We start from the raw sequence: 25,658 nt of genomic DNA, 5'->3' as shown, positions 1-25,658 counted from the left end.
CGCATCTCCTGATTATGCAAGCTAAACTGAACATCTTGCACGTTCAGAGGCTCCGATCGATTTGTCAATGTGACAATTGTAGCTTCAAACTCAGGTCCGAGGCCGCCCAAGATATACAAACAGAGGCTTTCTTCAGAGATCTGTTCACCAGCTGCGGACAGCGAATCAGCAAAGCCTTTCATCTTCAAGATATAGTCATCGATCGAATCTGAACCCTTCTTGGTGGATTGTAACAGGCCTTTTACTTGAAGCAATCGTGCTTTTGACTTAGTAGCAAAAATACGAGCAAGAACCGCCCAGATCTCAGCAGCGGAATGGCAATGAAGAACATGTCCAATCATGGACTCGGTGATCGAATTGAGGAGCCAATGGTGAAGAAATTGATCAAAACGTTGCCAGTGAGCATAAACTGGGTTAACGATGTTACTTGGAAGACGGGAGGGAGGGGGTGGAATTGTGCCAAGGAGATAGCCTTCTAGATCGTAGGCACGTACAGCAGCAAGAACTAGGGCACGCCAGAATGAATAGTTCGTTCGATCGAGACGAATCTGCAGAGGTAGAAGATGATTGTTTGGCAATTGAATTGGATCAACTGGTTGAGGCGGAGGCGGTGGTGGAGGTGGAGGTTGAACGCTGGTCGATGGAATGGACGAAGTGGAAGGATCGGAATGCGCCATGTGCTCTGGTACCATGTGATGATTTACTCAATATTGAGAGAATATGCAAGAAATGGAAAATGGATGAATAATGGCTCAGCTTGTAATGACTAAGACATTGACATTTTATAGACAAAGAATGAGAGTTTGTTACAATACAGTTGGAGTCTTGAAAGGACTGTCACTGAGCTCGACTACAACTAATAACAGAATTAGTTAGCTATTAACAACTAAGCTAACCACTAATTAACTACTAACACAGCTCAGCTGAGCTGTTAAGTGACAACCAACAAATAAGTCCCAATAGGGTTTAATACTGCTGACCTTGTTATGGTTCACACCTAGCCTAAGGGCTTGTAAACATGGTGAAACATGCCAATATACCCTAGGAAAATTCATGAAATAATGTTCTTCGTGGCCATATACCTCATCTCCATTGGAACTGGAGGCCATAAACCAGCTTTAGAGAGCTTTAGAGCTGACCAATTTGATGAGGAAAATCCCAAAGAGAGAACTCAAAAGATGTCATTTTTTTTTAATTGGTGAAACTTTGGTCTTTGCTTTGGACTTCTCATTGGTGTCACTGTCCATAACTATAGTCAGTCACACCCCAGCTGACATGGTCTTGCAAATACACATTCACAGTGTCACCAATGAAATTAAAATAATAAAATGTAAATCAAATAATGCTATTTAATTATATATATATATATTGAAATTGTTGTTTTTTATTATTTTTAGTGATTATATCTATTTTATTAATAAATTTTTCATATATATATATATATATAAAAGTTAAATCAAGTAATAAAAAAATATGTTTTCCTTTTAAATATAAATAATAAAAATGAAGCATTTGAATTTATAATAATATAATTATTAAATATGAATTACATATACATAACATATGCATGCTTGAATTCTTCGACTAGGAAAAAATTGACCAAGAGATATTGATCAAACGCACACAGAATTTACAGATACAATAATGTATGGCTTCTACCCCATACAATATATTCTACTACTACTACTACTACTACATATGGAATTGGTTAACTTGATTTTTCTTTCTTCTCAAGTCTTAAAACATATCATATATTATATAGCTTTGTGATAGGATCAGTTTCAGGCCATGGAGCTTGGATGATCGTGGTCATTATAGCAATCGGCCACGGCCACCTTTTGAACATTTTTGTAAGAGTAACGCCGAGCCAAGAGCATGTAGAAGCACAAGTTCACCGCCACAACGACGGCCAAAAGCCCATAGAATTTGTCCAACCGGCTGCTGTTCAGGTCCTTTCCAAACCAACTCTCCCCACTCCTCTCCGTGATGTGGTCGACGATCGTTATCAGAATGCTGCTGAGGAAATTCGCCGCGCCGATCACGCTCAGGTAAAATGCTATCCCCAAGCTTCGCATCGAATCGGGAACTTGGTCATAAAAGTACTCCTGCAAGCCCACCAGAGCGAACCCATCTCCGAATCCAACGATCACAAACTGCGGCGCCAACCAAAAGACACTCATGGGAACAAAAATGTTCGTTTCGGCATTTTGTCGAACATTATCCAGACGTTTTTTCTCGACCAGAGCTGAAACCACCATTGTGACTATCGAAAAGAACATTCCGATTCCAATCCTTTGGAGGATGTTGATACCTCGCTCGTTTCCGGTAATCTTCCTCATAACTGGGACTAGAACCTTCTCGTAGAGGGTGACGGAGATTATCATTCCGACGGCGGCGAGGGCGTAAATCGACGCCGGAGGGATCTCGAAGCCATTGATCTTTCTATCCATGGTGACACCTTGCTTGATGAAGAAGGTAGAAGATTGAGCAATGCATATACCAAACGGTAAGGTAGATACCCAAATGGGGATCATGTTGAGAACCAGCTTCATCTCCTCTACCTTAGTCACAGTCGCCAATCGCCATGGATCTTCTTTCTCGGCCGAGTTGCTTATGTCTTCTACTATGGCCGCTTTGTCCAAAAATCTGAACAGACAACACCATTTAATTGTTATTGATTTATCTCAAAAATCACAAGGCTAAAGTAGTAATATTACATACTTGAAAGTATTTTAGTTTTAAAATACTTATTTTTTGTTCACAATTCATTAAAAAGAAAGTTTTTCATTTTCTTTTCTTTGGTAAATATATAATAAAAAATTAAAACAATATACTAAAAAGAACAATTTAGTAGTTACTACAACAAAAGTGTTACCAGTGTTTGTAGCTGAGAGTATTGATATAAAATGGTCTAGTGTAAGAATTTATCACTACAATTTAATTTATTTAAGAAAAGTGAAACTCTTTATTGCACTCTTTTTTATCCTCTTCTTCATTTATGATACATGGATATTATTCAATATTTTATAAATTAATATTTTTTCAAATCATTACTAGAATTCATATATCATTTATTGATTTAAAAGAATGCAACATAAGGTGTATTTAACCTTTCTCATTATTTAAATGTCTCATAATTTGTGAGAATCAAAGCATTGGTCAATAAAAGTCTATCTTGTGTGTAAAATTTAGGTTTAAAGTGGTAACTTACTTGAGGTTTTTGGTGTGACACAAAAGCCTGCCCTGTGACTTGTCTAACTTGGGAGCTTCATACAATTGAAAAGCAGGGTTGACAGGGTAGGGAAGAGTCCTCTTTCGAATGGCAGCCACAAGAACTTGCAACATTGGTGTTAGAGGGCTCCCGGTGGGTCTCCGGTAGCGGTATGCCGGCCTTCCGATGATGAATATGGCCAAAGAAATTGCCATAACTACAGTTAGTACAATGTCAGCCACACCCCAACTCACATGGTCTTGCAAATACACAATCACAGTCACACCAATGAGGAGTCCAGAGCAAAGACCAAAGTTCCACCAATTGAAAAATGACATCTTTTGCTTTCTCTCTTTGGGATTTTCCTCATCAAATTGGTCAGCTCCAAAGCTCTCCAGAGCTGGTTTATGGCCTCCAGTTCCAATGGATATGAGGTATATGGCCACGAAGAATATTACTTCATGGATTTTCCTAGGCTCTTGGCATGTTTCACCATGTTTACAAGCCTTTAGGCTAGGTGCGAACCATGACATGGTCAGCAGTATTAAACCCTGTCATATTTTTCCAAATAAAAACAAACAAAAAAATCCTTAATTGATCAAGCATAAATAGGAAAAAAAAATTAAAAATTTAGTATACCAAGTTCATAAAAATTATCAAGTTGTAGAAAATAACAAAATGGCTGCAGGGCTAATCTTACCCAACATATATATATATATATAGACATAAATATAATAATGTTATTTTTTAAATCTAGCAAAATAAAAAAATTACCAAAATGTAGATGATGGTGGAGGCAAAGACAGTAGAGAATCGACCCAAATAAGAGTCAGCAATGAATCCTCCAAACAAAGGCATCAATGTGGTAACACCAGACCAATAGTTGACACTCTTTGCTGCTGTCTTTAGGTCTTCATGCATTACTTTGGTTAAGTATATGATCAAGCTACTTGCTATCCCAAAATAACTCAGTCTCTCACTGAACTCAATTGCTGCACACAAAAATTAATTCAAAATAAATAAGAATATACATAAGCTTGTGATTTGTAGTAGTCATCAATAGTTTAAACACAAAAAAAAAATCGAGTCATATATATACATATCAGTATCATAAGGTTTGTTTGGATTCACTTTGTTTGTAGTTTTAAATGAGATTGATGATAAAAATTTCAGAAAGATTAAGAGTTATGTTACTATTATTATTTAAGAAAAAAAAATACAAGTGTATATATATATATAGGGAATTTCTTCTTCACTTTAAACTCTATAGATGGGACTCTTTAGTGGTCTCGACCCGTGAACAGTTTTTGGTGCAATTTATTTATAATAATGTATATTGTAGTTATTTAGAGCATCTTACAAATTTTCAGAAAATTTTAAACAGTTTACAGTACCGAAAATTAGGTTCAAACATATTGTTTTTGACGCGCATAAAAAAATTAGTCACGCGTGCAACATGTTTAAACCTAGTTTTCAGTACTGTAAACTATTCAGAATTTTCTGAAAATCGCGCCGATGTTCTAAATAACTACAATATACACGGTCATAAAAAAAATCACACCGAAAATTATTTAAAAATCGAGAGCAATGAAAGCCCCACTAGTAGGGCTTAAAGTGAAGCCCATATATTCAAAGTTATGTTACAAATAAAAATTTAACTTTATTTATAATTCAAAATTGTTCCTATATTGATAATCATGAATATATAAGGTTATTATTATACAAATTTCAAATGTTTGTTCATGCAAATGACCAAATTATAGAGTGCGTATATACAGATTGCTTTCAATTACACCTTTTCATAAAAATAAAAATGAAAAGTAATCCTTGTACGAGAAGAGAAAGCATATTATAAATATAAATATAAATATAAATTAAATGTACTTGTTTGGATCACATTAATGGAACACTTATATGAGTTGTCGCTTTTATTAGTTATTGTTCTCACTCCAACTGTTAACGTTGTAGTCCTATTGAGTGTGTTTTTTATCACTTATGAAAAAACAGTACTGTTTGACCCCTTAAAATAGTAATAATTCTAGTACACTATCATATATATATAAATAGTGGAAATTGATATCAATGGTCATTAATTATGAGTTATGACCCTTTAAAATAGTAATAACTTTAATAATAATAATAAAACAATCATATCATATGACCTACGTCTGCCTATTTAAATAGCTATAGAAAAAGATTGACAATGAATTGCTTATTTTTACACCTTTGCTTAGATTTTTCTTTTTCTTGGACAAATTTCATCTAATTTATTGTTTTCATAATTATCATTGAAAAAAATTGAAAAATACATAATAAGACAAAGGTAAGTAATTATTTGGTACCCTGTGTTTTTGCAAAGTATCATTTTGATACTATCTATTTTCAATAATGTTCATATATTACCTTGTATTTTAAAATCGTACATATTTGGTACCCTAAATTCAAATTTAATTAATAAAATTTTACCAATTTAATCAAACTGCTGTCAATTATGTAAGTTCCAAATTTAAATTTAATTACTTAATTACATATAACTGATAACAGTTTAATCATATTGACAAAATTTTATTTATCAAATCTGAGTCTAAGGTATCAAATATATATAATTTTAAAATACAAAATATCATATAAGCATTATTAAAAATAAATAGTACCTAAATGAAAATTTGCAAAAATATATAAATTCAATGAGACAAAAAATATATAGTGCCATAAACTTATTGAGCCCATTTCAGTTGACTTGATTTTTTTTTTAAATAATAAAATAATAATAATAAAAAAAGTTATTTGGTTAATTATTGAGGCTTATAAGTTTCCTTACATATCGTCCATGAAAAGAGAGTAGGACCATCCACTATTGTATGTCAACTTTTGTGAGCATGAAATGTGTATATAAAGTAATATGTTGATCTCTAAATAAATAAATAATGTCATGTAGATTGGACCATATATATATATACATATATGTAATTATAATGGACAGCGACTGAACCTGAAAAAATGAAAGAACTAATGGCTAATAAAAACACAACCCACAACCCAGCTTCGCATGCATACTCAACTCAACCAAATCTTGGCACTATAATTAAATCTATTTTGACTCAAAACAATTCATACAAAACTTCTTCCATGCCTCCTCATAGATCTAAATAATTTAAAAAAAATTATATATATATAAAAAAATTTGCTATGCCATCCAACCACATGCATTCATATATAAATTTAAGCCTATATAATTATTCATAATGTACAATAATATAGTATAATATATTCATGCACATGCAAATAATAATACAAGTATGGCCCTCTTAATCATCTAAAAGAAAAAACAAAAACCAGGGGGCTCTTGGTTCGTTTATATACTTTTCTAAGAAAAAGACCATCTTTAAACTTTATCCACTAAATGAGGAATTTTAGATGATTAATTATGATATATATATTTATATATTATAAAATGTTTATATATAATGATCGGATTTACTTGGCTATATATATATACACGTATATATATAGTGGTTTAGAGGGCCCTCTTCCAAGTTGTATCCATTGGAGCCTTTACGTTACATCTTATATAGTATAATATAATAGTATTTATTCCTTCTCTAAAGACTACTGATCGTTATTTTTCCAAACCACTCATTTCATTCTCTATTATATATATAAATATATATATATATATTTATATATACCACTCATTCACCATGACTAACCAGTTATTATAGTTAATTAAGTTTTTAATTAATATTATTACTGAATTAACTTTTTGATGATTTAATTTGTCTGGAAGAAAAGATAAGCCATTGATATTTCTTACAAGTGTGATAGTGATGTTGTTGGGATTTTTGTTTATACAAATATAATCTAGCCTACTCAATTTAAACCATTTAAATTTACTTTTTCTTTATTATATTCCCTCCTTTTCTTTAACTTGATTAGAAGTATGACACAGAGTTTATTGTCGCTTACTTTTTTATATATATATGTATATATATATTATATTCATTTTCATATAATTATGCAGATACCTAGCTATAATGACAGCATAAAAACTAAATTAAGCCAAATAATAAAAAACTACAAGTTATAAAAATTAAGCTACTAGATCGGTGAAGAAGACGAAGAAGAATTAAGCAGAGTAGAAGTTAAGTAAAAACTCATTATTAGTTGATACAACTTTATTTTCTTGATCTTTTTCTCGGCAGCCAAACACAGTAGATATGCATGACTGATCATATATATGAGAATATATATATAGTTGAAATTGCTTACCGATAATAAAAAAGGAGGCTTTCCATGAACCAGTGGAAGCTCGAAGAGGAACTTGTCCTTTATGATCCAAAGAAGAATCATTAACCCATTTCTCATTCTCATCTTCATACTCAAATTGATCGAAACCTCTTTTTTGCTCATCCATGATGATGATGATGATATGTGTTTATATATATATATATATATGGTACCAATATACTATATATAGTTCTAGAGTTTATAAAGAGAACAAAGAAGGACGATTTATAGTAAAGGGATCACTTTGATGGTGTTAAGTATGCTATGCCAAGGTTCTCTTATATATAGGAGTAGAAAATATAGGATTTGTCTTTCTTTTTTTCTTTTCTTTTTTTTTTATTCTTTTTTTTTTTCCACTTTCAATAAATTTGGCTTTTGAAAATGTTGACTATGATGATATCATCCAATTAATAATTAATGTGTTTATATGTATGAAGAGAGACGTTATTGTCAGTATGGGAATAGCACCTTGTGAGTTTATTTATTTATTTATTAACTTTTCAAACTCACAAAAAAAAAAAAAAAAAGTCCTATATTCCTTCAACGAAAGACAAATTAATCAATAAAAAATTACTCCTAGGACTTATGAAGTAGCTAAATTTATATATATATATATATATCGAATACATATAGACCGTTTACTTTTCATTTGGTAGATTCTAAATTCAATAAGCAAATCCAAGTGGATATAGATATAGATATAATTAGATATAATATTTTGTAAGTATATTTTCCAATATATAGTGCACTATGTTCCAGTTACCTATTTTTGTTCATTTGTCCCACTTTGACCACTTGCATAATATAAATATTTATATATACCACCAATATTTACAAGGTGTTAGGATATCAAAGTATGAGAAGGGCATATATGTTAAAAAATAAAAGGAAATATATAGATAAATAAAAATAATTGAAACGTTGAAAGAAATTAGGTAGAAAACAAATTAAAAAAAAAATTAAGATTGAAGTAACCGTTCATATCTGAAGATATGGTGACGTGAGTCTGATTAATAGTAAAGTCCACAAAGAAAATTAAGATTAATTTGACTATTTATTGTGAGTTTCACGTCTCATCGTAAGAAACATCAAAATTAATTATAAGACTTGTTGAATTATAGTATTTTAAAGGGTAAGTACAAAAAATGAGTAAAATGAGGGAACTGATTCACTGAACCTATTGGGCATAGTTTTACTTTTACTTTGAAAGTTTTTGGCTTTCTAATTCATGTTAGGATTTATATTTTGAACGAATTTTTTTCTGTGTTGAAAAGTTTTTTTTAGAGTGTTTGATATATACTGCATAAAGGCATTGATAAAATAAATATCAAATTTAATCATAAATATATGTTTATAATAATAATAATAATATATGTTATGTCTGAACTCATTTGAAAATTAATCGTTCTTTTGAAGCAAAAAATCTAATTGCATACATATATAAATTAATATTAATTAATAAATAAAAAATCATAAAAATCTAAACGTAATTAACAAAAAATCTCAAATTTTAAATTAAATATTCAAATATAAAAATCTAAATGTAGTTAGAAAAAGAAATTCTATATATAAAACAATAATAAGAAAAATAAAAACTAAAAAAAAATGGTACTTAGATTTTTTTAGAAAAATTAGATAGAATGAAAAAGAAATTGTATTATATAACTGTTATCTTCACAATTTAGGATAAATATGTAATTTATTTTTTTGTTTTATAAAAAATAGGGGTAAAATAAGTATTCTGAAAGATTCATTAAAACAAGAAAATAGCTTCCCGTGTTTTTTTAGAAATCCTTTTTGGAAAAGCTGGTGAGTCAGTGCTTCTCTTAAAAGCTCTTCTAAATTCAAAAAATTCTTTCTATGTTTCATCAAAACACACATAAAAGTAACTTTAAGACTTCAAAAACTCTTCCAAAGCCATGTGAAAAAGGACCTATATATATATATGATTAGTTCTCCTCTACACCCACAAAAGGGGCACCATGGGGCACCCCTCTAAATTTTGGCTCGGAAAGTATTTTCAGTACATTTTTTATATGTTCATGTATATTATAGTTATTTAAAGCATCCTGCAAATTTTTTTGAGAAAGTCTGAATAATTTACAGTGTAGAAAACAAAATTTAAATAGTTTGTTGCACTCGTGACTGTTTTTTTTATGCTCGTAGAAAATAATATGTTTGAACTTTATTTTCAGCATTGTAGATTATTCAAAATGTTCTAAAAATTTGTTGAATGCTCTAAATACTACAATGTACACGATAATAAAAAAAAATCGCTCCAAATATTTTTTGAGTCCAAAACACCTAGGGGTTGCACCATTATACTTTTTTTTTGGATGCACCAAAGAATCTTCTATATATATATAGTGAGGAAAAATAAATTATGTAAATGTATAATTAAAATGTATTTTTTTTTATGAAAAATGTGTTGAATTCACACAAGTATAGTTTTAATTTTTTTCATAACGTAAATAAATGTGTATCTACATTTAAGAAAAATGATAACATTTAAAACATTTAAAAATAAATTTAACGCGAGTTAAATTTTACATTTTCTTTTGACCAAACCTAATCACATGCGAAACACTCCGCAAGAAAATATAACGTAGGAAGAAGAAGTCCATTTAATATGGCCGGAGGAGTTGACCAAAAAGTATGTGGTAATGATAATAATCATGCATATGTTGAAATCAATTGTCTTCCTAGCTACATTATTAATCAATTTATATTCATTTCCAACCAATGATGGAACTCGGGTACTAGGACGGTTACGCCTCCCTAGCCTTTTTTTAATAAAAAAAAATTAGTTAAATTTTTTTTTCAAAATATAAAAAAATATATATATTAATTGGTTTGGTCAATGCAATTTAAGTTTACGTGTAATATTTTCGATTGAGAAATTTCAAGGTATATATATTATAATGGTGTGAAATTTTTTAATATGTCAATGAATTATTATTTTAAATACATCACAATTTTAAATTTTTGGATAAAAATACACTTAGCATTCAGACATTTTCTTTCTCTCTTAGTTCGAATTATCTCTCTAATGTCTCTCACTTTCTCACTCTTTCTCTCATTCTAATATTGTAGATTTCGAAAAAATACGAAAATTTAAAAAAAATTATCTTAAATTGACATTTGAGTGAAAAAATATAAACCTCAAAAGTTTTAATCAAAATTTAGTGCAAAGCATCGAAATTGCATTGAAAAAGCATCGTTTTGGCCAAAAATCAAGTTTTCATTATTAATCGAAACAACATCGATTTTGCATCGAAATACTATCGATTTTGCATCGAAATTGCATAAAAAAAACATCATTTTGGCCAAAAATGTTTTCATGATTGCATCGAAAAATAATAATTTTGGCCAAAAATCAAGTTTTTATGATTGCATCGCAAGAGCATCGAAACACCATTGATTTTGCATCGATGGTGTTTCAATACAATCATGAAAAATTGATTTTTTTTGTCCAAAACAATGTTTTTTCGATGCAAAATCAATGATGTTTCGATGCTCTTGCGATGCAATCATAAAACTTGATTTTCGGCCAGAACGATACTTTTTCAATGCAAAATCCCTGCAATTTCGATGCAAATCTATAGTGTTTCGATGCAAAATCGATGGTGTTTCGATGCAAAATCGATGATGTTTCGATACTCCTGTGATGCAATCATGAAAACTTGATTTTTGGCCAAAACGATGCTTTTTCGATGCAAAATTGATATTTTTTTTATACAAAATCGATGGTGTTTCGATGCAATCATGAAAACTTTGAGGGTGTTTGGCTCATTAACTAAAAAACTATTTTTTGTTTTTAAAAGCTAAAAACTGTTTTTTGAAAACAAGTTGGGATGTTTGGCGTTGTTTTCATAAAACAATTTTTAAAAACAAAGTTACAAAAAACAGAAAATTTTGAAAACAACAAAAATTATTTTCTGTTGTTCTCAAATTTTTTTTTGTCTATATTTTTTTTTTCTTACATAACTTTTTTAATTATTATTATCTAACATAATTTATGGTCACATCATTTTCTCTCTCATTAGTTTCTCTCTCATCACTTTCTCTCTCCTTATTTTCTCTCTCATCACTTTCTCTCTCCTTACATTTTCTCTCTTCACTTTCTCTCTTGCTATTTTCTTTTTCATCATTTTCTATCCCCTTATTTTCTCTTGCATCATTTACTATATCCTCACTTTCTCTCTCATCATTTTTTGTCTCTCGCCATTTCCTCTCTCTACTCACTTCTCTCTCTTCACTTTCTTTCTCATTACATTCTCTCTCATTTTTTCTTGCATCTTCTCAATTTCTATTTCTTCAAATTTTCTCTCCTTACTTTCTCACTCCTTATTTTTCATCATTTTTCTTTCAAATTATTTTATCTCATTATTTATTACAAACTTTTAAAAGATTTTTATCTTTATAAATATATTTGTTAATTTTTTATTTAAGATTTAAAAAAAACTAAAAAATTGTTTTTAGAAAACATTAATCAAACACCTCTTGTTTTTTGAAAACTACAAAACTGTTTTATGATCTCAATTCTGATAACACAACTTTGAAAACAGAAAACAAAACCAAACAGGCCATTTAATTTTGGCCTAAACGATGCTTTTTGGATGCAATTTCGATGCTCTGCACTGAAATTTTACGAAAACTTTGGAGGTTCATATTTTTCCACTCAAATGTCTGTTTCAGATGATTTTCTTTTAAATTTTGGTATTTTTTTTCGAAATTTACAAGATTAGAATGAGAGAGAGTGTGAGAAAGTGAGAGAATGAGAGAAGTTAGAGAGAGAGTTCGAACTAAGAGAGAAGAGTATTTAAATGTCAAGGGTATTTTTGTCTAAAAAATTGAAATTGTCATATATTTAAGATAGTAACTTATGTTGGCATATTAAAAATTTTTACTATATTATTATGCATAAAATATAAAATTTCCCTTTCTAAATTCTTTTTTAAAAATATTTACATTTGGCCCCTTTAATTTTTTCTTTTGGCCCTTTTCAGATAACCTTCTGTGTCCATCATTGAATGAGGTTACTTGTAATGTTGCTTTGTTTTTTTTAGATTACTTTAGATATTGTTTTAGTTGATTTGTAAGTTTGATAAACAATAAAATAAAAATATTTGGATGAACCTCGGTATATTCATATGCAACCTTGGAAGTAATCTTATCAACCTTATCTTCAATCTTAAATTGATAACTTGATTTTTTTTATTACTAAATGGGTGTTTTAAGAAATAAGGTTTATATTTTAAAATTATATGAGGATATTAAAGTCAATTTACACAAGGTTATATTTATAAATAATTAATTATAAATAGGCGAAATGAGAAAGAAAAAAAGTAGGTGCCAAAAATATTACACACACTAATATTATACTATTTTTTTTTTAAATAATAGCTTCGTCTTAAATAAATATGATTAATTAGAAAGAAAGAAGAACTATCAAGTAACATGGTATATTATTTTATTATTTTAGTGTACATGTCATTATTACTCAACATTAATGTTAAAGCATTTTCACGAGTTTCATATATTTTTATCTTAAAGCATGCCAAAATGAATGCTCAAAGTTGACTAATCATTATTATGGCACTAATCAACATAATATATATATTTTTTTCCATTTTGATGGTTAAGCCTAGAGATATTGGTAGTACATACATGTGGACATAATTTGGCCATTATCACAACTAATGGAGCTATTTACTATTTAGTTGCGTGACTAAGGAATTTGTGTCAATACAACTAATGAATTGCTTTAATAATCCCAATCCATACGAATCACAATCTAATTATATTCTACCACCAAATGGGGTGATCATCGGATCGTTTAGTGCTTGCCACTATGGCAAAGGAGATAAGTAAATAATATTAATAATTATAAATAATTAATATTCCTCTTTTAGCTACTAATACAACCAAATTGGTATAACTTGAAATCATTTCTAATTGTAGACATTGAAAACGATGGTTTTGGCGTGAATTGTGTTGTGTGGCTTATAATAACTATGTGATACTATGAGTGGCGTATTGTAGTTTGATGAATCAAGTTGTCAAACGACACACTTTTCTTGAAAGGCAATATGTATCTAATGCATTGCCACACATTAATTAATTAGTCTTTAGAATGACTTTGCAATATCATTAATTTATGAATTATATTGGACAATAAGAGTAATGTATATACTTATTATTTGTCGACACTCTTTATTTTTATTTTATATGTAATAACCTTTTCCATTTCAGCTAAATATTATATTTAACTCTTTATTTTAAAATATATTCTAATAAAAATATTTTGATTTTACCTCTAAAATTTATATTTGGCAATTTAAGATTTTACAAATATTTTTGATTTAGTCTTAGTGTGTTTATTTTCGGCTTTATAAAGAAAAATATCATTGATTTTATTACTATTTTTCTGATATTTCTTATTTATTAGGTTTGTATTTTCTGCAAGAATAAAGTCTCCTTATTCGCAATATATTTTTATACTTTATTTTCTTTCCAAATTTAACTAATTAATTATTATAGCTAACCGAATATATCTCCAGACAACTCTCAATTAGCCACGAATGGGTAACTTCTCAAAGTTAGTCAAATGATGAACTTAACCATGAACAAGTCCAGATTCGTACAGTTTTGCAACTACAGAATCTCTGTCTGTTCATACGATTCCGGCTGCATTGTTTGTGATTGAAAGTTTATTTTGGAAACTTTCCTAGTGTGTGTTGTGCGTCTAAAATTGTGTAAAGCTGACTTTTGTGATTGAAAGTTTATTTTGGAAACTTTCCTAGTGTGTGTTGTGCGTCTAAAATTGTGTAAAGCTGACTTTGGGTAAGTATTTTCTGTATAAATACGAACCAAAGCATCAGCTGTAAGGACCTCTTCCTCTCCTTAATTTCGTATACTTTTAGAAGAGTGTCTTTCTTTTGTAAATGATAGTTATTCTGCTATTCATTTGTTATTTTGTGTCTTTGTAATTGCTTATGTGTTAAGCAAACTCTCAAAGAGAAGAACGAGAAGAACAACCTTCGGGAGAAGGTTCATCAAGTCTTTCATCGGGAGGAAGCAAGCATTCATCAAGCAATTTGAAGGGAGTTCAAACCTTGGTGTCTTAAGGAGATTCATTCAGCAAAGAGAGAGTACATCAAGCTTGCAGCAAAACTATTAAAAGGAGTCTAAGTTTTGTTTAAGTCAATTATTTTGTACTTGTGAAATTTGACTAATGAATCTTATCTCTGGGTGTGGCCCTGTGGGCTAATAATATCTAAAAGGATATTGACACCACGTAAAAAACTATGTGTCTCATTTCATTATTCATTCATTTTTATTTTATCACACTGGTTTGATATTCTGAAGTGACAGAAACTTGATCTGTAGCTACAGAATACTGATTTGTTGTACCAACTTGTTCGTTTTGCATTTAATTAATTTGGTTAATTAAATAAAAAATTTGTAATCATAAATTACGGAATTTCATTACCAATGTTACCAAAACTCACAGTTAGATTTTGGTCAAAAACAAATGTGAATGTGATTTACTTTAGCCATTTGATGGTAGCTCAAGAAGTGGTCGGGTGTGTGAGTGTGCACGGGAAGAGACTCGCAAAAGTACTGATGAAACACCCATCTCCTTTAGCAAAGAATGAACAACATCGAGCTAGTACGTCACTTGCTTGTCTTCTTCTGTGAACAATAATAAATAAATTCAAAGTAACCAAATCTCATAAGCGACAATAATAAGCGACTGAACTTTGGATAAAATGAGAGAGAGATCAAATCTCATATAAGTTTAATTTCGGTAGATTCTATAAAACATAAAATTTATTATTTTTCAAATCGATGATTAAGTTTGATATTTAACAAAACTAAGAAGATTAAAATAGCATTACCATTTGTTGAGTTACATTTGTAACCTTCCTATGGTAGAAGACCATTAATAAAATATAATTGTTTGGTGGAATATTTTCTTTTATACATTATATATACTATGGGTTAGTGGAATATTTCAAAATGTAATGTGTAATGAATTTTAATCGCAATAATAGTTTTCAAATGGGATCACGTGAGTAAAATTAACAAAATAATTTTTTTTGGTGTGTAACTTGTTAGTGCTCATAACACTCAATTATACAATACATATATATATATATATGTTGTTAACAGTCAATAAGTTGGGAATAATAAATACTTGAATTGAAGTATTGAACTAGTGGTCTATTTATAAAGAGAAACTCTGTCTTTGAATAAATAAATAAAAACTCAATCAAAACACATAAATATATATAAAAACATGGTTAATTAAGGTCAACTATACAGGATTTTAATGGCTATATGTAATGACAATAGTGTAGAGCTTAATCATGGTGGACAGACCACCCTCAATGTCTAACATAATTAAGATACCAAAATGGCAAGTTTAAAAGTTTATTGGACCGTTTGATAAATTTTGACCCACCTAGAGATTAGCCATGTTTGGTAAGAAAAACTATTTTATTTTTTTAAAATAAGTTTTTATTTTTCAATATTTTGAGTGGGGGTATGAATATTATTACTGAATAGGCATTATGCAGTAAACAAAAATTAAGTTTGTAGTGGAAACCATCATGGTAAAAGCAATTTAAATTCAATGCACCATGTGTTTCACATGTTTTTAATTTAATTATTCAATGATAAGCCAAGTAAATTTTTTTAATATAAATAGAATCTCACAAAGCCTTCGACTACAATAATTTTGCCCCCACCTATATATATATATATAGATAGATAGATTCACACGTAATCAATATCACCAATCATTTTCAATCGTAGTTCTAAGCTTCCTTACTTCTCTTCCGAATTTGTCTTCAAAGCTTTGGATCACAATTGAATAATTTGAAATAATATAACAATATTTTATAATAGTATAATTTTTATGCACTTAATTCAAGCTCTAATATTACTACGTCCACTCTTTCTTCACCTAAGTTCAAACTATCCATTTTCATCAATTATACAAAATCAAACAAAGTGTTATAATAAAATAATATATAACATAATTCAATGTATTTTAATGGTATACGTAGTTGTCATAATGTTTAGAATCATACAGCAAAAAGTGATTTTATGATCTCAATTCTCCAAATTACCAAACATATTAATGTCAAAGTTTAGATATATATACCTCATGATGAAAAAGGAATTGGATTTGGTTTTGGTTTTGGTTTTGGTTTTGGTTTTGGTAGTACTGTCCCTATTCAAAGGGATATATTCCATAGATGGACTGTTTGGACGTATAAAGTCTGCCATATATATATATATATAGAAATTTATATGTATATATGTATGAACAGTGTGTTATAGTAGGTAACTTGATATTGAAGAAATTTAAAGAATAATACTCATTAGGTTAGGTTAGGTAGTATAGAGATTCCATTCTTGCTATGCTTTAGCTAGTTTGATTAATAGGCAAATTTGAAAATGTATTTTATATATAAATATTTATATGTATATATATATATATCATTTTCAAAAAATCGGAAGCACATTCCAATTCTTATTGGCTATCAATATTAATGCTTGGTGAAGGGGACGAGGGATAGCAACTTATGAGTGGTGGAACTTGCAAATTGCATAGTTTTGAGAAATATTCTTATTTAGTACTAATCAATCATCAATAAAGAATAAAGAAACATATATTTCAATAATATGCTTATACACATTTCAAAATAAATAAATATATATATATATGCTTATATATAAAAATTAAATGACATTAATGTTCTCTTTTTATTTTTATATTTAAATTAAAAAATGATTGGGTTTCTTAATATATGGGTTTATTTGTCAAAAAAATTATTTATAGAATAATAAAATAAAATTATTAGTAGAAATTTGTCACATATTAGATAGTGTGTTTTAAAATATCAATTCAAATTATTAAAAAAAAATTATTGAATGTTGGGTAAAAGTTCTAACCATTCACAAAATGTTTTTTTATCTAGAAAAAAAATTATTTATAAAATTTAAAAATGTGAAAAAAAAAATATAATTATAGGCAGTGAGGCACTGAAATTTTTGTTTAGAGGTGGTGAAAATTTAATATCTGTATGATAAGACATAATTATATAAATATATAGACAAGGGAGCAAATTACAAAAATTTGCATATTGAAATTAAATAAAAGAATAAATAAAATTTTTACTTACTAAATTATTAACACACTATCAAATTGTGCTCTTAAATTTTTCGTCTTATTAAAAATTTCTCCAAAAATTTAGAGAATACAATATGATATTGGTACTAGTCGATATTTACTTTAAATAAAAAAAACACAGAAACATATTAGCAAGAATTTATTAAAAATTTTGATAGTGAAAAATAAAAAAATTACATTGCAAATTTTAAACATTAAAAAATCTGGGGAGAGTTGTCATCTTATCACGAGCTAGGTCAGCCATACATACTATGGAAGTAAAACATTTTAAAATAAAGAAAAACAATAAAACTAATATGAGGATATAATACTTTTTAATTAGGATAATGGTCAGATAAGAAATATATTTGTTTAGTGAAAAGAGATAATGTATAAAATGAGAATAATAAAATTTTATGAAATCTCAAAATAACTTTTTTGTAGTTAAAAGGCACATGACTTTTGTTTTTCAAAGACCTGTGTTTAAATACCCTAAAAAGCTACTTTAGTTTTTTTTTATAAAAAATATATTAAAATTATGTCAAACAACTCCCTAATCGAGACTCTTTCATTTATAGTTTTCTCGATTAATTTTTGTTTAAAAAAAACCCCACCAAGTACAAATATTTTAATTACTAATACTAGAGATAGTTAATAAGCAAAATGATTTTTTTTTACCTTTTAGTTCTAATTTTGACAACTAATTAGGGCAAACCGACATCATATATTTGTAAAAGCTTAGAATATGAAAAGTAAATAATTATTAGAAATAGTGGAGGACCACATTGGGTATTTTGTCCAAATATTAACAATCATGCATATAAAAAATAAAAATAAAATCCTTATAAAGGATTTGTTCTATGTTTTCACAGCCAAGACAACTGTACAATAGGCCGTCATTTCATTCATTGCCATTAGATGTTCTTTTTTTCTTTTCTGGCCAATTGGACTGTGACAAAGGAGTCTTCTAAAGATCTTCCAATTTCCTTATGTCTAATTGGTTCTTCAAATTGACATGTATTTCACATTTCAAAATTATATATATAAAACGTGATTCAAATATATATTTGCATTGCAAACGTACCATTTTGTATTCAAATTATTATGATTGAGCAAAAAGAAGCTTAATTATGCCTCTCCAAAATGGGTATGTCCCTTCATGGTAAGGTAGGTGTGGGTCAGTCAATTGTCACACTATTTTATATTTATATATGTATATATAATCTAATAAAGTATGAGAATCTTTACAATGATTCTTACTAATCCTCTCATGCAATTACCTTATATAATTACCAATCAAAACATATTAATACTAGGGTGGGAAAAATTAATCCACACCACCTAAAGACAACATAAAAATTGAATAATTCAATCAAATTAAAATCGAAATCAAAAGAGATTGAATTTCAACCCGTCATAATTATAATATTAACTTTATATAGTACATATGCAATATACAAAGAAACAAATATATATTACTAGTTGTTTCTTAATTTTAATTTTTTATTGTGATTTTAGTCTTGAGATTGTACTTAATCAATTTGTCGATTACAAAAGCAACGAGATGATGGTTCACATTGAATTCATTTAGTAGGTCGCCTTCTTGTTCAAGTCAGAAAGTCAGGTACAGAAGCTTATGTCCAGTATTAAGAAAGGTGGGCGGCGGATGTGTGGGTAGTTAGCTCGAGACGTCCGCTTGCCAACAATAAGTCAAAAAGGTGTTCACCTCCTCCACACGTATAAGAGAAAGGCGCTGGTACACAGTTGTTGCTCTAACGACTACAAGTATAGTCCATCAAAGTAATTATTATATTAATCTTTTATTTTATGCTATATAGTTGGTTGGTTTTTTATTTATAAAAATAAAATTGAAAATTGGATTTTTGGATTCATATATTGTAAAAGCAACCAAATGGAACAAACACTCACCCTAATTAAATTAGCATCGATAGCACAAAACTATACTAGCTACTATAAAATAATATCAATATGGTCTAAAAGCCAACTAAGAAGTATAAGATCAATGAACAAAATCTAAGGTATATATGTATCAAAGTAATTCAACAAAACATTGCAATTAAACCCAAAGATGTCTTTGTCATAATAAGAAGATATGCCTTTTATAAAGCATACCAGTCTTTTCTTTTTCATTTATTACCCCCTTTTCTTTCTTTTATGCTTGGGCTGGTTTTGTCTTCTCCTTCATATCTTATAGCAGCCCTAAGATTGTGCTATCATTGCCTAAAAAAGTGTTATTGATTGAGATTATTAGGTTGTAAAGCAGAGCTAGCAGAGTCAAATCACCTTTAATTAAAGACCCAACAATGTCTATGGAAAACTTGATTATTAATTTAGTAGCCAGCTCAGTAATAGCACTAAAGACTCAACCAACCCATTAAGATTTTCTTGCTGATGACCAACTTGGCAGTGCAACATAAGAACAGTGGTTACTTGACAAGTGTTTCCAATATGTTATAAATAGGGACGCACATTTTTCACATGGGGACGGACCCTGCGGGGACCCGCTCTTATTGGGGCGGGAAATCCTCATCTAAATAGGAAACGAGGCAGGGATAATTTTTAATTCCCGAATGATAAATGGGGCGAGGTCAGGGATAGCACTCCCCGCCCCGAAAGAGTCTTGTTTAAATTTTTATATTTTTTTTATAATATTTTATATGTATTTTATATCTTTTTTATATGTTATTGTAGTATAGTAGTAACTTTTTTAATATTTTAAATTTTATTTAGGATAATGTTTAATATTTTAAATAATAAATATTATAAAATATTTTAATTTACATATAGTTTACAACTTTTATTTTTTAAACAAATGTGTTCCCTGTAGGGATTCCCAACCCCGCCCCCGACGGGTAATAAACGGAGATGGAGATTAAAAATATAAATGGAGACGAGGACGGAAGGAACACTCCCCGCTAATTTCCTGCCCGTGTGCATCACTAGTTATAAACACACCAACAACAGCAATTATATCAAAATAGTTTTCCCAAAAAGGATTGATTGTTTTTCCCTATTCTTGTCCCACTATGAATTAACGTCACAAACTACAAAATTAAATAGGAAAAGAAGTATTTCTGAGTCATTTCAACAATCCCTACTCTTTCTTCTTTTTCTTATAATATAATATTAAGAAATCCACTTCAATTTCAGCAGAACATACCTCTAATCTCAAAAATGTCAAGAAATTGATTAGAGAACCTATACATTTTGAATAGAGTGTTAGAGGTTGTATGCAAAAAGAACACAAGTGTCACCACCTACCCACTGGCTATAGTCAAAATGTCCCATAATTAACCAATAACAAAAGTCAGAGAACCAATGTTAACCATTTCTGTTTTTTAATAATATATTTTTGGTTCCAAAGATCTATAATCCTAATCCATATGATGATATCCATTTCATGAATAAAAGATAGAACCCACTAAAGTGGATTTTAGTGGGATTGAAAAAGAGTTGGAGTGCAACAGCTCATTAAACCACTCCTACTTTGGCAGTAAAAAAAGAAATTAAGTCAGAGGCTTAGCAAATGATAGAGTTAAGAGGTGTTAGGAAGAAGTGGAAGCAAAAAATGGGGTTTATATTATATGTGAACCTCAAATGAAACGACTGATTTGGTCTATAAGATAATATATTACTAAAAGAAAATGAAACTAGGATTTTCAAAGTTGGTCAGTTGGATAAAGCAAATGAGACCCTTATGAGTGGAGCAAACCTAATGTTCCTAAAGCATAGGTAGTCCTTCTTCTGAGGCAGAATGTTGTAGAACTGGATGGCAAAAGAAAATTTTGTAACATAAAATTAATAATAATGAGATTCGAGATTATCCTAAGATTGACTTGGCAATGGGTGGCTTTGGAAAAATACTACTCATATATATATATATACAATCTTATCTTTATTTTTATTGTATTTTATGCAGTGGAATGTATACATGCAAAAAGTACATGCCTGTTATGCGCATAATAATTAGGTCCAACATGAAAACAGTCAAATGCATATTGTATAAAATGCCATAACAAATTAAAACCACATACTGCAAAAGTTGTAGAAACCCTTCTCTCACCTTGAATACCTCAAATCAAGCTTTTTTTTTCCTGTTCTTCTAAAATGTAATAATCAAACATTAAAAAGAAGCCACTAATAATCAGTACCACACACTAATACAAATATGAATTAGAGGATTAAACTTTTATGTGTCATATTTATTTGTGCAAATGAGTTCATATTTGGTGTTACAATTTTATGGAAGCATCACAATTGTATTTGCTGCAGTGCTATGCACTATTATACACTAATACAAATGGGCTTAGTGTATTAAATTTGTATGCAAGTGTGATATTTGTATAGTATTAGATGTGGTGATATGCACTATATTATTGTAGTGTCCCAAAACAATGACAAAGGTATCTCATTTTCTGTAGTGATGGTCATCTAGTCGACAACTGAAATTAAGGATAACAGTAATAAGTGCCAAATTGCAATAGTCACTCCACTGATAAAAGCACTGTTTCAGGAGTTCACATATATCTAAATTTGAATACTATCCTTGTAATAGCAGAAAAAATCTTGTCAAAATCCACTGTATACATACAATCTTCTGGTGTAGATTGTAGCCGTAAAGCACCCAAAAACAGAAGAAAAAAGAAAGTGCTGCAGATGCAGAAAATCTTGACAGAAGCCTAACTCAATGTCAAATGTAATCTTTCTCTTTTCAGACCATACTTTTTGACCCATCCATCTAGATGTGAGAAGTGAGAACTGCCGACAGTTTAAGTTAAATTTGCACATAGCATAGCAACTTCAAACCTTATTCCATTAATTTACACCCTCTGTAACTTTCATTTCCCAGACTTTGGCATGAACTACAAACTGTCCCATTATGGGATCAGCTTTTCATTACTATAATACTTTATGCCAAGGTAAAACAAAAACAACCAAAAGCAATTAGCAAGACAAAGTCACAGATTAGCATTTCTCAACAGCTAGTGTCACTGTTCAAATGAAATTGTAGCTAAACTAAGCATGAATAGGAAGAGCAGACCAAACCAAACACACTCGGATAAATCCACTTATTGGCTTCTTCATTAAAATGAACTCGGTTTTTTATATTTGGTACGCTTGTTGTCTGAAAGTTTTGGTTGGCTCTCTCATAATAATTGAGTCATTGTATTTGCATAAATTAGTGATTGAGAACTAAGAAGAAGGATAGCTCAAACAGTTATATTTTGTTCAGACAAAGTTTAAGGCTCGAGTACCTCAAGTATCTACATAATTATAACTCAAATGGTCAAGCATGTGGTTTGTTCACACAAAATCTGAAGTTCGAGAGGGTTACTACATAACAATGGTTATAGTTTCCTAGACTCCAAACACTATAGAGCTAGGTGGGTGAGCTTGCTTTCAAAAAGAAAAAAAAAAATAGGCGAGGTCCAAAGCGCCCCTATTCCAATAATAATAAATAAATTAGTGATTAGGTCCAAATTTAAATTTTAATATGTGCACCACATGTTAAGCCTTGAAACATATCAAAGACTATATTGCAAATTCACACAAGTTTCAAAAAACAAATCTCATAATCAAGTGGTGTGGGCCATTGTTGCCCCATAGCAATATTCTTAATTATTACTATTGGCTTTTAAGACCAAATTATTTTTCAAATACTTTGCCAACAAACAAAATCATGATAAATTCAGGTCATCCATGCTTTAAACATTTGATTTGTGTAATAGATTGATTACAAATCAAGTTTGAATCAATATTAGGTATCCACCGATTCTACATTATTTTCAAATTAGGTATACACAAATCAAGTTTTCAAATACCAATTCTACATTATTTTTTTCTTCATTTAGTCAGGGAAGATATCCACCGACAATACTATAAAGTCACATTAGTGTATCATTATCAAAGACTACATTACAAATTCACACTAGTTTCAAAAATAAACTTCATGATTAATTACCACTATTCGCTTTTAAGGCCAAATTATTTTTCAAATACTTTGCCAACAAACAAATTCATGACAAATTCAGGTCATCCATGCGTGTGATATATTGATTTCAAAAAGAACTTAAATCAATACTAGGTATCACGAGTGCAACACCAATTCTATGTTCTTTTTTTTTTCTTCTTAGTGAAGGAAGTTATCAATATCCACCTACTGAACTTACATACAATACATATACTATAAAGTCACATTAGTGTATCATGGAATGGATGAAATCTAGTTTATGACAATAATTACATTAATCAATCATCCAAAATTTGACAGCATAATATAACCAAGGCTTTCTTTAAAATCAAGGTTTAAGTATACCAGGAAAATTTAGGAGACTGCTGCTCTTCTCTGTCCCAATCATGTTGTTATGATAAATTTCCTGCTTCAACAAGTATTTTCTGTACATAAAGCTCTTTACAGTCAAGTTTATCTGTGTGCATAAACCATGGCTAACACAATCATCAAAACTGCAGAGTCTGACTCCTATCGACCATTTTTTGATTGGAATCCATAGCTACCATCTTGTTCCAAACGCATATCATAAACCTCAGACTTTGACTCACTCAACTTGCTTTTACTGTACCTATAATCATTCCTTCTTGAATTAGGATTCTGCAGTCTTTGCTTCCTGTCAAGACTCTGTTCCGAGCCATTCAATTCATCAGACCCAAACCTTCTTCTCCTATTCCCTTTCTTCTTCCTCAATCCACCATTGTTTAGCTTTTCAACTCTCCCATAAACCTCAGCTCGTTCTAAAGAACCCTTGTTCGAATTGGAACTATTCTCACAGTTTTCACTCAATTTCTTCACTGAAAATCTCTTACTGGGCCCATCTTCCAAATCATCCAAGCTCTTAACCCCATCATCCAATTCATCGATTCTTCGATAAGGTTTCAAACTATGAACAACCCCTTTTGGGAAAAACCTCGCGGAAGGCAACTCATCAGGGGTTTTGAACAATTGGGGCCCGTCCTTCTCACTCCACATATCAAACCCACCTGGCTTCTGAAACCGATCGGCCAAGACCTTGACCTGCTCGTCGGCACTGACGGAAAACAAGTTCGGAGCAGCCCTCTCGACGATCTCCCATGGCCGTTCCAGCTCCGATACGGCGGCTTTGAGCTCGGCTCGCTTGCGCATCTCGTAGATCTGGCGTTCGCGGCAGAGCCTGGCCTTGAGGAGCTGCTTGGCTTTCTTCGCCTGCATGCGCTTCCACTGCCACTTTGATACGCCGCCGGGAAACGTTCTTGGGCCTCCCCCCATTCGGATAATGGACGATTTTGGGGTTTGGAGAGAGAGGTTAGAGAACTTGGGTTTGAGGAACATAGTGTTCGGACATGTTAAAGACATGGAAAAGGAGAGGTTTTGGAGATGGGTTTGGATTGAAAGAGACATTTTAAGCTCTGGAGAACCAACTACGGTGATAAAGTTAGGGTTTTGCAGATAAACTTGCAAAGAAGAAGAAGAGTACACTCTCTTCTCTACGTGGTTAGAATTCTTCGGTTTTCGGATTAGTCCATTTTGTTTTTTGGAAAGTGATTTTGGACCCGAAGTTGTATTTTCTTTCCCTTTGGTCCTGACTTTTAATTTTAAATATTAATTTATTTGTAAGTGGTCCCTTCTCATTTTGTATTTTTGCAAACAAATCCTTTTCTTATATATATTAGTTTTAGGGAAATTATGTAGTGCACACCAAAATGGGGCACTTCGTTGCACCTACCGTTTTGGCATGTTGATTTTATATGACGGTATACATTGTAGTTGTTTAGAATATCTTACAATTTTTCAAGGAATTCTGAATAATTTACTATATTGAAAACATGGTTCGGACATTCTATTATATGCGTCCTTGTTTTTTTCTCTACACGCGTGAAATATCATGTTTGAATCTTGTTTTCAGTATAAAAAAATATTCAAAATTTCTTAAAAATTTGCATAAGGTTCTAAATAACTAT

At 30.2% G+C, this 25,658-nt stretch overlaps 2 protein-coding genes across 2 annotated transcripts; both read right to left on the bottom strand.

The window, feature by feature from the left end:
- Positions 1-1,504: 1,504 nt before the first annotated feature.
- Positions 1,505-7,744, bottom strand: LOC133801300 (protein NRT1/ PTR FAMILY 5.6-like). Its single transcript, XM_062239469.1, has 4 exons — positions 7,481-7,744; positions 3,986-4,203; positions 3,212-3,762; positions 1,505-2,646 (listed from the first exon to the last, which is right to left on the bottom strand). Exons 1-4 carry the CDS (start codon positions 7,623-7,625, stop codon positions 1,782-1,784), a joined length of 1,779 nt encoding a protein of 592 aa, XP_062095453.1. The 5' UTR covers positions 7,626-7,744; the 3' UTR covers positions 1,505-1,781.
- A 16,056-nt stretch (positions 7,745-23,800) lies between these two features.
- LOC133801299 (putative DEAD-box ATP-dependent RNA helicase 33) lies at positions 23,801-25,284 on the bottom strand. The gene has a single exon (XM_062239467.1). The coding sequence runs from the start codon at positions 25,096-25,098 to the stop codon at positions 24,187-24,189; it is 912 nt and encodes a 303-aa protein (XP_062095451.1). The 5' UTR covers positions 25,099-25,284; the 3' UTR covers positions 23,801-24,186.
- Between the last annotated feature and the right edge of the window lie 374 nt (positions 25,285-25,658).

This window comes from Humulus lupulus, chromosome 9, assembly GCF_963169125.1.
Source record: "Humulus lupulus chromosome 9, drHumLupu1.1, whole genome shotgun sequence".
In the NCBI taxonomy this organism is placed as follows: Eukaryota; Viridiplantae; Streptophyta; class Magnoliopsida; order Rosales; family Cannabaceae; genus Humulus; species Humulus lupulus.
This window is presented reverse-complemented; position numbering and strand designations above follow the sequence as displayed.

What these genes read in the sequence shown, in the direction of transcription:
- LOC133801300 (XM_062239469.1), bottom strand. Translation starts at nt 7,625, where the DNA reads ATGGATGAGCAAAAAAGAGGTTTCGATCAATTTGAGTATGAAGATGAG. An exon ending in AGCCTCCTTTTTTATTATCG is followed by an intron (nt 4,204 to 7,480) that starts GTAAGCAATTTC and finishes TTTTGTGTGCAG; the next exon opens with CAATTGAGTTCAGTGAGAGA. An exon ending in CCACCATCATCTACATTTTG is followed by an intron (nt 3,763 to 3,985) that starts GTAATTTTTTTA and finishes AAAATATGACAG; the next exon opens with GGTTTAATACTGCTGACCAT.
- LOC133801299 (XM_062239467.1), bottom strand. Translation starts at nt 25,098, where the DNA reads ATGTCTCTTTCAATCCAAACCCATCTCCAAAACCTCTCCTTTTCCATG.